This window comes from Onychostoma macrolepis, chromosome 25 (genome assembly GCF_012432095.1).
Source record: "Onychostoma macrolepis isolate SWU-2019 chromosome 25, ASM1243209v1, whole genome shotgun sequence".
Classification (NCBI taxonomy): Eukaryota; Metazoa; Chordata; class Actinopteri; order Cypriniformes; family Cyprinidae; genus Onychostoma; species Onychostoma macrolepis.
The window spans coordinates 24,020,444-24,032,574 of record NC_081179.1 but is presented as its reverse complement, the minus strand read 5'-3'; the positions used below and the strand labels follow the sequence as shown (position 1 = coordinate 24,032,574).

The 12,131-nt window shown below is 39.0% G+C and overlaps 1 protein-coding gene across 3 annotated transcripts in view; it reads left to right on the top strand.

Annotated features, from left to right (window-relative positions):
- Positions 1 to 1,571: 1,571 nt before the first annotated feature.
- The window catches only part of LOC131534462 (anoctamin-1), a 28,471-nt gene continuing 17,911 nt past the window's right edge, over positions 1,572 to 12,131 (top strand). The window contains exons 1-2 of one of the 3 annotated variants that reach the window (XM_058767342.1): positions 1,572 to 1,679; positions 5,608 to 5,937. In XM_058767342.1, coding sequence (XP_058623325.1) covers positions 1,575 to 1,679; positions 5,608 to 5,937 — 435 coding nt within the window. In that variant the 5' untranslated portion in view covers positions 1,572 to 1,574. Of the gene's footprint in view, positions 1,680 to 2,856; positions 3,006 to 3,265; positions 3,488 to 5,607; positions 5,938 to 12,131 lie in introns of those variants that run through there. The other 2 variants (XM_058767340.1, XM_058767341.1) reach the window with 2 other exon arrangements.

The following is a 12,131-nucleotide window of genomic DNA, read 5'->3' as shown; positions in this document are numbered from 1 at the left end:
ACGGACTCCAGTGTTCTCACAGAATTAGAGCAGTTATTGAAGTTATACGTGCGCTATCTGTGCTGTCAGCACCATCTCTCCACCTGAGACAGAGAGCAGACAGCCATTCATTTTTACACTAATAAACATGCAGTTAAACACAATGTGCAATATACTGCGTAACCAAAACTTGCTAAGGTCATGTCCACATATTGTTTATAATGAAGAAAGTACAGATCCTTTCAATGGACAGAACTAAACCCGAGAGGGAAGGTGTTAGGGTTAGGGTTAGTTTAGCTCCAGTCACACTACAGGCACACCTGAACTGGTTAATTGTGTTTTCTTAGCATTTTAACATTACAAAAAACTACTGATAAACACGTTAATTTTTATTTGAATTGTCACTCATTAAAATGCACAAATTCACATTATTTTTTAATTTGCATGTAATGTAGAGATTCCCAGACTGTTTTTTTTGTCAGCCTTTGTATATTTACCTGAAGTAGCCCTGAGATTTTAAAATACGTCTCACATTTGCATGTTCACGGTTCTCTGATGTTGGTTAATGCAAATAAACAAATAAAATACTCACATTTTTTAGTAAGTGTCTTATTTTGATTGATGTTATTTTAAAATTATTAATCCTCTGCAGTTCCTGTATGAACCCCGGCTCGGGAAACCTTGATAATGTCATGTTATGTTTAATGCACGTCATGTTGTCAACAACAACGAATGGAATATATTTTCTTATTTTTCTTTTTTATATTGATATGATCCTATTTAAATCAATGTGATAAACGAGTTAGGTCAAAACTAATCTAAAATCTGATTATATTTATATTATGGATTAGGTTACTAACTGCAATTACATTTTTTAAGCAATCTGCCCAGCTCTGCGTGTTAGTGACCAGACAGCCTTAATCGCTTACAGATTCTCATTAATAATAATGACAGGACAGAGAGGAAAGAGGATTTTCATTCGTGACAGTTTAATATTTAGCAACCCTAAATATTACCTGGAAGCTTATGCAGAAGTACGTGTCCGGTTTGGCTGTTTGTAGAGCAGATGAATCCTGCCGTGTTTGCTTCCCTCTGGAAAACTTTACGCACTGATCCATCGTCACAGGTGAGGTGCTTTAGCACCCTTAAGTACTGTAGTCTGGTTGCTTCACACACGCACACACACACACACACACACACAAAAACTTTAGGTTTTGTAATGTCAGAAGCACTAGTAGAGATTTTCCCTATTTTTTGTCTTCCACTGGTGATAATGATTATTTAGGGCAGCCTCATCAATCTCAATCTCCTCATCTCTAACCCACCAAAAACATTTGATATGTCAGATTATGATTTTATAGCATTGATATGTCCCACATAAATGACTTGTGGTCACTAGTCATCTAGCTGGGCAAGTCCTCCTGGTTTTAGGAAATGCATATCCACCTTATTTTTGCCAATAATAATGAATAATAATCATTTTCTTCATAACAGGTTTCTTGTACTCAGAGTTGGTCTTTTAATTGTGATTTTGTTCACATGTACATCTACAGGTTAAACTCTGATCCACAGTCTACTGGAGAGGTTCAGCCACGATGAACAATGAGCAGTATCATTCAGTGCCAGTCAAGGAGAAGCAGATGAACATCATCAGCATCAAAGCCATAGAAGACATTGGATATGATCTTCAAGATTCTGTTGTAAGTTTCAAACTTGAAATGTTTTTTTACTTATTGATGTCAGTTATGCAAGACAGCACACTGTGGCACTTGTCTCATAAATGTCAATGAGATGATATTATATTATTATTTTAGAACAGACACAGAGGTAAATCGACGTACCTGGGTGGGTTTACACTCTTGAGCGTGAGGGGCTGGAGCGAGGGCATCTTGGAGGCTTTGATGTATGGCTTTATAGTTGAGTCTAATATTAGCGCCTGGCTCCTCTCACTCCTCTCAAGTAACAACAGAGATCAGTTTGTGACTTGAGGCTTGCTTCATTCTGAAAGACAGAAAGAACAGACAGACAGAAAACAGTTGAAGATTAAGAGAGAGTGAGGCAGGTTTCTTACTGCGACCGCGAGATGGATTTACCCCAGAACAAAGGTGCTGGCTCTCAACAGCCTTCTGCCTGCAAACAAGCACACTTCTTAAGGGATGTGATCTTTCACGGGAAATTTCAGGTGAGTGTGAGGTCAGTGACTATTTAGGAAGTTTTAGGACTTTAATACCATATATTAAGTAGTGTATGTGCAATATCTGCTGTTAATTATGAGTTCTATTTATTGCTTTATTGACGATTTGATAAATGTACGTAAGTTACATATAGATCAGTAGGTAAAGTGCATGAGCACATGCTAGATCTGTATGCACTAATGCTTTTTGCTCCTAAAATATGAGCACATGTCCCCATAAGATGAAGGGGGATGCCAGAGGAAATGTTATACCTCATTACACAGTCAGCAGTTGCTGGATCAGTTGCAGTCGCTCTACTAAAACAGCTGACCTCATGAATAAGGACTTCAAAAAATATTTTCTATCTAAGATTACTGTCGCATAGTTTGTTAGTGCTAAAGTCCAGACTGCATTTTATAGGGAACACATCACATCAAGTAATCTCAACAGTGCATTATTATGTACACACATGTACGACACAGATATCTGCTTACTGTACTCACACTTGCATATTGACATAACATTGTCGAAATGATATCTAACGGTCATATGGTGCACAGTTGTTTTGTTCTGTTGTGTTACTAATGAGAGTTGCTTATATTGTGGTTCCCATAGATGTAATAAGAGCCCATAGCTGTCGCCATAGTTCACACTCTCAAGTTCAAGGTTACTCATGTCAGATTTTGTTCACATGTACATCTACAGGTTAAACTCTGATCCACAGTCTACTGGAGAGGTTCAGCCACGATGAACAATGAGCAGTATCATTCAGTGCCAGTCAAGGAGAAGCAGATGAACATCATCAGCATCAAAGCCATAGAAGACATTGGATATGATCTTCAAGATTCTGTTGTAAGTTTCAAACTTGAAATGTTTTTTTACTTATTGATGTCAGTTATGCAAGACAGCACACTGTGGCACTTGTCTCATAAATGTCAATGAGATGATATTATATTATTATTTTAGAACAGACACAGAGGTAAATCGACGTACCTGGGTGGGTTTACACTCTTGAGCGTGAGGGGCTGGAGCGAGGGCATCTTGGAGGCTTTGATGTATGGCTTTATAGTTGAGTCTAATATTAGCGCCTGGCTCCTCTCACTCCTCTCAAGTAACAACAGAGATCAGTTTGTGACTTGAGGCTTGCTTCATTCTGAAAGACAGAAAGAACAGACAGACAGAAAACAGTTGAAGATTAAGAGAGAGTGAGGCAGGTTTCTTACTGCGACCGCGAGATGGATTTACCCCAGAACAAAGGTGCTGGCTCTCAACAGCCTTCTGCCTGCAAACAAGCACACTTCTTAAGGGATGTGATCTTTCACGGGAAATTTCAGGTGAGTGTGAGGTCAGTGACTATTTAGGAAGTTTTAGGACTTTAATACCATATATTAAGTAGTGTATGTGCAATATCTGCTGTTAATTATGAGTTCTATTTATTGCTTTATTGACGATTTGATAAATGTACGTAAGTTACATATAGATCAGTAGGTAAAGTGCATGAGCACATGCTAGATCTGTATGCACTAATGCTTTTTGCTCCTAAAATATGAGCACATGTCCCCATAAGATGAAGGGGGATGCCAGAGGAAATGTTATACCTCATTACACAGTCAGCAGTTGCTGGATCAGTTGCAGTCGCTCTACTAAAACAGCTGACCTCATGAATAAGGACTTCAAAAAATATTTTCTATCTAAGATTACTGTCGCATAGTTTGTTAGTGCTAAAGTCCAGACTGCATTTTATAGGGAACACATCACATCAAGTAATCTCAACAGTGCATTATTATGTACACACATGTACGACACAGATATCTGCTTACTGTACTCACACTTGCATATTGACATAACATTGTCGAAATGATATCTAACGGTCATATGGTGCACAGTTGTTTTGTTCTGTTGTGTTACTAATGAGAGTTGCTTATATTGTGGTTCCCATAGATGTAATAAGAGCCCATAGCTGTCGCCATAGTTCACACTCTCAAGTTCAAGGTTACTCATGTCAGATCTTATTCAACAGTGTATTAGCACCTGTATGTCACACATCGATCGCACAGATCCGTCATCAGTCGGACCGCAGTGTTATCTCAGGCCCAAAGCTGATGAACTAAGGTCAAAATATTAATAACATCTCCAGCGATTTGTCTCTTCAGAACGAAAATACTGAAAAGTTGAATGAATATGCAGCTAAGATAGTTCATCTAATGTTGAACCTCGCATTGCAGTACAAGCTTATGTGCTCACACTTTTCTATCAACCATTTGTTTATTTGTTTGTTTGTGTGAAATATATTAGAAGCTAATTATGAAATTATTTTCATGATTAAGAATACATTCATTTGGCAGATATTCTTATCAAAGAAGGCCTATATAAAGTTGGACCTGTCATGGATCTTCATTTAGATTTATTACAGACCGCTGAGTGTCTTTTAAAGGCATATACTGCCGGTTATTGTGTACATTTTCAATAACCAAAATGCATCAGTGTCATTTATATTGTGTCCCTTTAGACTTTGATTAACATGCATTATGTGCAAAGCATTTGCCAAAGTGGTATAATAGGTTCTTGTTAATTTACTAACATTTTACATGCATCCCAGCAATGCTAACGGGACTGCTACACACCAGAGAGACTAAATGCAACTAACATAGTATATCAGCTAATAAAATGTCATCAGTGCTGTATTAAAAACTAAAACGTTTGCATCACATTTATCACGTGGTTGTCAGTGTCCTGTTTGCTGTGATGATAAAGATCCTGTCCAGTTCAGGATTTAAAACTGTGCAAAACTACACAACATTCAAAGCAATATTTGCTATTGTATGCATGCTAAAGAGGACAGAATACACTACCAGTCACGGGTTTGGATACAACTCATCTCATTCTTCATTATTACTGCTTTCCACATTTTCGAATAATAACGAGTAAAATAACTTGCATTAACGTATGAGCATGATACTGTGACACAAGTAAAGCTGCTCCCTCTGAACACTCTCCAGCACACTACTGTCACACGTGCTGCTTCTCTTTCAGCATCCACTGCAACCCTCCCTTTAGTTTAGCAAAGAATGTCATAAGCCAGTGTTTATATTTGTCTGTAAACTAATTTCAAGCACTTCAGCAGAACACTTAAGATCAAAAGTTTTCAAGGTCATGAGAAACATAAATTCCAATCCACTGGTAGTGTAGGCTATTCACAGAGATGATCTATTAATCCTTATCATAATATTGCTAATTTGAAACCATATGAAGAGTGTTTACTTGCTCAGCTCATTATCTTATAGTTGACAATCACACTCATTCTTAAAGCTGACGAGTCCTCTGCCCTATTCAGATGCTGCCCCATCTTGACCTTTCACTGGACGTTGGCCCCCCCCGCACACACACACACACACACACACACACACACACACACGCAGCCTGGCTCATGTTTTGTCCTCCCCTCTCCTCCCAGTTCCTGAAGTCTCTCGCTCCTGAGGAGAACACACGATGCCGGCGGGGTCTGTATTTCCAGGACGGCAAGAGGCGGGTGGACTACATCCTCACCTACCACATCAAGAAGAGCAGCAGCTCCCGGCGGCACACGTCTCGCCTCAGAGACAACGCCTTCACCCGCACCCTGCGGAGGGGTCGAGCGCCGCCTGCGCCCGCAGCCAGAGAGGACGCCGAGGCCGGCTCGCCTGACCTCAGCATGGACCACCACGATGACGACAAGTGCTTACGGCGCGAGGAGTTCGAGAGGAACCTGGTGGAGATGGGCCTGGAGCTGGAGCGGGACGAGGAGGTACGTGTGATGATGGAGCCTGCATTCCTGCTCCGCAAGGCTTTTGTTTGCTGGAGGTTTGTTTTGTTTTTTGGCTGAGCTCAGCTGTTTTACCATGAGAAAGGGCCACAAAAGACACATTGTGGTGCCACGCTGCACCGGCTATGACATGAGACGCGCAGAACTCAAAACTCCTGTTTGGAGCTGACACACTGAGAGCCTTCACTTGCGGTCGCTTGTTCATAGTGTTTGCTCTGAAATACTGCTCAATATGAGACTTCTGACACGAGCTAGTGTGCTGTTGTACTGATATCATCATGGCTGTGATTGAGCCGTGGACACAAGGCTGCAGGTGATCAGTGATATTCAGTACTTCAGCATGATTGTGGCTGTGATTTAGTGTCTATTTACACTAAGTGCAAATAGCCCGCCTTGTTGGCAGAGGCTATTTACACTGACTCCACCCACCAACGTGTGCTTGTGATAGTCAACACTACAAAGGAAGGTCGTTTAGTAACGGCTCCAGTGGCGTCGATGGGAAAGTGCGTGCCGAAGTCATTTTTGATGGGTTAGACCCGAGTTCGGATCCGCCTTTTGCTGAACTTTCTTTCTCCCTTTTCAAGTCTCATATCACATTCGAAAAGCATTTATTTTCAATAAAAAATAATAAAATGATCGAAAAGTTGAAAAGTATTGGGTAGAGTAGGGAGGGCTTTGTCATCACAATAAGGCAGCATTAATTTAATAATTTGAATTGAATTTGTAATTTACACTCAATACGTTATTATTGCGTACTGTTTTATAAAGTATTACAGTACTGAGGTGTATATATTTGCCACTATTTGCAATAAGTAGAACAAATAGCAGAAAATCCTGCAATTTTAGTGTAAATAGAATCTATAGATATTTGCACTTAGTGTACATAGCATATCGCTTTTATTACAACAGTTCTGTAAACAAGTCATTGATATTAAGTTTGACATTATCTGTTCAAATTTTGCCCACTTTTCGCTCTGCTGCCCACTCTGTACTGGAACATACCCAGTCAACAATTTGATCTCACAGTGATCTCACCATGAGCTCACAGGATACTCGTGATGAGGTCACAATGTGAGGTAACAGTGAGCTAAAAGTGTAACCTCACAGTGCCCTCACTGTGTGCTCATACTAATGTGAGGTCAAAGTGCACTCACTGCACAGAGACTAGGTACCCAGCATGCATTGCAACATGAAGCTTTTGATTGTCACCATTGTTGAGATTCATACACCGATTCTTGATGTCTCTCTTTGTGTTTAAATGACACAGTAGTTCAAAATGTTTGTGTCTTATCATGCTTTTAAAATTCTTCTTAAAAGATTATGACACTGCTTGGTCCTATACTGTATAATCACAGAGCCATAACAACTTTAGATTAATAATTCCTCACAAAGACTGCATACTGAATCCAGGTGATGGTTGTGCTGTTATCATCAGTAACAAACCAATATCACCTGGTTGCAGTCTCTTTTTTTGGTTTTCTTTGCCATAACAAATGTGTTTTTCAAACACAGTCACAGCAGTCCCAAGAAATATAATGTTATAAAGTCAAGGGTCAAGAGCCTAACTAAAGCAAACACTACTCACAATGATGGTAACGTCAAACAAAACAATAAAACATCATCATCTAAATCTCTGTTAATTCTCAATTAGCGCTTTTGTAGATGTCTGATAGAAATAAGAACCCCGCTCATCTTTTTGAGTTCACAATGAGCTCATATATTACTCACACTGTGAGGATCACCGTATGAGAATGGTGTGATGTCACTGTGATCATCGCGTGATCTCACGTGATGACTGGGTACTCTAGTCTGTAATCCTCCAAACACAAGCAGAGAAATACATCTCATTGCTGTTGGATTATTAGCACAATGAGAACGCTGCTCAGCCAATCAAATTTAAGGACTCGAGCGAAAAAAATACAGTCACACCTCGCTACCGCGTAAAAGAACATTTGTTTTGTGCTCCTGAAGTAACTGGAGAAGTGACCTTTAATAAGTCCACCCAAATCCAATCTTTCCATGCATTCTCATTTCTGAACAGGTTTCCAGTATAGAGGGGAATTATGCTGAAGAATAATGTCTTATCAAAACACTCTAGTTTTAAAGGTGCATTATGTGGTATTGACTATATTGACTGTCATATTGATGGGTACCGCAGTCCAAATGTTATCTTCCTCTGATCACAGAGCTTTTTAGATGGATGCCAATGCTTTATAGGTCGGGTAGTCTCTATGATCTCTGACCCAGTTCGTTTGCTGGCCGGTGTTTTCCACCGACTGGTAACCCGGGGTGTTGAAACACTATTGGGTAAACTGGAAGTCACACAGACAAAAGAAAAACAGACATTCCCACACGAAACGCTCATTTCATTGTAGAATAACTGGCTGTAGCGTTGTTTTCAGAGAAACAAATAGGTGAACTTAGTATGTTTCCTAAAAATTTGCAACATATTATGGTTTTATTTTTATTTTATGAATTAGTACAGTCAAAAAGAATTACTTACAGTACCTTTACAGGGATCAATTGTGAAAATGAAGTGCGCTTAATTGTATTGAATGTGCACTTGTAGTTTTAATATGGATGCACACGCTTTATTTGACTACTTTTGGACTGTTGAACAAAAACACCCACCCATGTCAATATAAAGCTTGAAAGAGGCAGGACAGTTTTTTAATATAACTCCAATTGGATTCGTCTGAAAGAAGAAAGTGCCTTGAGGATGAGTAAAACACAGGCTAATTTTCATTTTTGGGTGAACTAACCCTTTAACAGTTATGATGTGTTCTGTAATTTTCATCATAGGTATACCTCAATTATGAGAGACAAAATGAGGGAAAAAAATCCAGAAAATCACATTGTAGGATTTTTAAAGAATTAATTGGTAAATTCCTCGGTAAAATAAGTATTTGGTCACCTACAAACAAGCAAGATTTCTGGCTCTCACAGACCTGTAACTTCTTCTTTAAGAGGCTCCTCTGTCCTCCACTCGTTACCTGTATTAATGGCATCTGTTTGAACTCGTTATCAGTATAAAAGACACCTGTCCACAACCTCAAACAGTCCAACTCCAAACTCCACCATGGCTAAGACCAAAGAGCTGTCAAAGGACACCAGAAACAAAATTGTAGACCTGCACCAGGCTGGGAAGACTGAATCTGCAATAGGTAAGCAGCTTGGTGTGAAGAAATCAACTGTGGGAGCAATTATTAGAAAATGGAAGACATACAAGACCACTGATAATCTCCCTCGATCTGGGGCTCCACGCAAGATCTCACCCGTGGGGTCAAAATGATCACAAGAACTGTGAGCAAAATCCCAGAACCACACGGGGACCTAGTGAATGACCTGCAGAGAGCTGGGACCAAAGTAACAAAGGCTACCATCAGTAACACACTGCGCCGCCAGGACTCAAATCCTGCAGTGCCAGACGTGTCCCCTGCTTAAGCCAGTACATGTCCGCCCGTCTGAAGTTTGCTAGAGAGCATTTGGATGATCCAGAAGAGGATTGGGAGAATGTCATATGGTCAGATGAAACCAAAATAGAACTTTTGGTAAAACTCAACTTGTCGTGTTTGGAGGAGAAAGAATGCTGAGTTGCATCCAAAGAACACCATACCTACTGTGAAGCATGGGGTGGAAACATCATGCTTTGGGGCTGTTTTTCTGCAAAGGGACCAGGACGACTGATCCGTAAACGAAAGAATGAATGGGGCCATGTATCGTGAGATTTTGAGTGAAAACCTCCTTCCATCAGCAAGGGCATTGAAGATGAAACGTGGCTGGGTCTTTCAGCATGACAATGATCCCAAACACACCGCCTGGCAATGAAGGAGTGGCTTCAGAAGAAGCATTTCAAGGTCCTGGAGTGGCCCAGCCAGTCTCCAGATCTCAACCCCATCGAAAATCTTTGGAGTCCGTGTTGCCCAGCGACAGCCCCAAAACATTACTGCTCTAGAGGAGATCTGCATGGAGGAATGGGCCAAAATACCAGCAACAGTGTGTGAAAACCTTGTGAAGACTTACAGAAAACGTTTGACCTCTGTCATTGCCAACAAAGGGTATATAACAAAGTATTGAGATGAAATTTTACACCATAATTTGCAAATAATTTTTTTAAAAATCCTACAATGTGATTTTCTGGATTTTTTTTCTCATTTTGTCTCTCATAGTTGAGGTATACCTATGATGACAATTACAGGCCTCTCTCATCTTTTTAAATGGGAGAACTTGCACAATTGGTGGCTGACTAAATACTTTTTTGCCCCACTGTATATACAGTATATGTTGTACATGTTTCAATAGAACTTACATTACAGTATATTTTAGTTTACCATAGTACATTTTTGGCAGTACACTACACTTTAAAAGTTTCTCTAAAGTTAATTCTCTAAAGTCCGTTTAATTATAAATTGAAACTATAATACATTTACTTGCAATCTGACTATAGTAAACTAAGTGTCCAAATAATTACATTCATGTTAATACTTCAGTATGTGCATGCATACTGATTCCGCACTCTTTTTAAAAGTATGCTAAAGTATTCTACTTGTTCACAAGGGATAGATCCTCCAAAAATGATCATTTACTCCCTCTTGTGTCATTTAATGTAAATCCTCAAATTCCATTAAATACACACGTTATTTTGATTAATAAGCTTAACTAATGAAAGAAATGCTGATCAAACTAGACAAATATGGATTACAATTTTGATATTTTATCATTGTTGGCATCTACTCAACAATAACCAAACATGACTAATCAATCTAAACTTTTCTTTAATCTGATCGTAGTCCTTCCACCTGTTCTTATATCTTACTTATTCTTACATCCCTGACACTCTTTTCTCTGGATGAGCATCTGTTAGGGCTCTCTTTCTGTAGTCTCTAGTGCCTCACAGTTTCTATCACGTCCAGTTTGTTTCTGAATTAAAGATCAGTGGCTCAATAGAACAGTTCCTTATGAGCCTACATGACCAAAACAAACAAACAAACAAACAAAAACAGTATATTTCCGGAATATAATTAGGCTACTGACAGAGCATTAATCCTTATAATTTAGCTCAATAATATTATTAAAGATTTTAATTTAAAATCCAAATAGATTCTTGCTTTTAAATAGCAATAAAATAAATCATATGAGATTGTCTATGATTTATTAATATCAGTTTTGACACGTGATAGCAGGAAAACAGCTTCTGCAGTGACTGTAGACAGTAGCAACACATGATCCCAAATAACTCAAGAACTGAACATTCATTCGACTCCAAATAGTAAAATGTGACACTGGAGCACAAAACCAGTCTTAAGTCGCTGGGGTATATTTGTAGCAATAGCCAAAAATACATTGTATGGGTCAAAATTATACATTTTTCTTTTATGCCAAAAATCATTAGGATATTAAGATCATGTTCCATGAAGATATTTTGTAAATTTCTTACTGTAAATGTATCAAAACTTCATTTTTGATCAGTAATATGCATTGCTAAGAACTTCATTTGAACAACTTTAAAGATGTTTTTCTCAGTATTTAGATTTTTTGCACCCTCAGATTCCAGATTTTCAAATAGTTGTATCTCAGCCAAATATTGTGCTATCACACACACACACACACACACACATTAGTGATGTGTTTTCTTCACTGGCTTTCAGACTATGATTAATGTAGTACTGTATATTCACATATGTGTTCAAAGAATGAGATTTACATGTGTGCACCTGTTCTTCTCTGTGTGCATTTTCAAGTTTATGAGCATGTGTGAATACATATAAAACCATGTATAGTCCTGGTCATGTGGTTATGTCATTAAATGCCTTGTAAAATTACATGGATTTCCTAATTAGTGAAAGTAATGGTGATCACAGCTGTTGAGCTGTTTGTTTTTGGCTGTGAGACTCACCCTGACATGGATCCCCTGTCCTGGAGTCTATGTAAGGCATATGCATCAGGTCACACGTGGTCTGGTGCGTAGTGCACATGCTGCGAGGTGATGCTTGTGTGTGTGGGCAACCCAGTCTGGCTCGGGTCATTTCCTGATTCCATTGCCCCTGCTTCTCTTATTTCTCCAGTGCTGTGTTGCTTTAAATACATGTAAATGCCGGAACTCTATTAAGTTTGTACTCATTTTCTTATTCTGTCATTAGCTATCTGCCATAAAAGTAGAGGCCCCTAACTTGTCA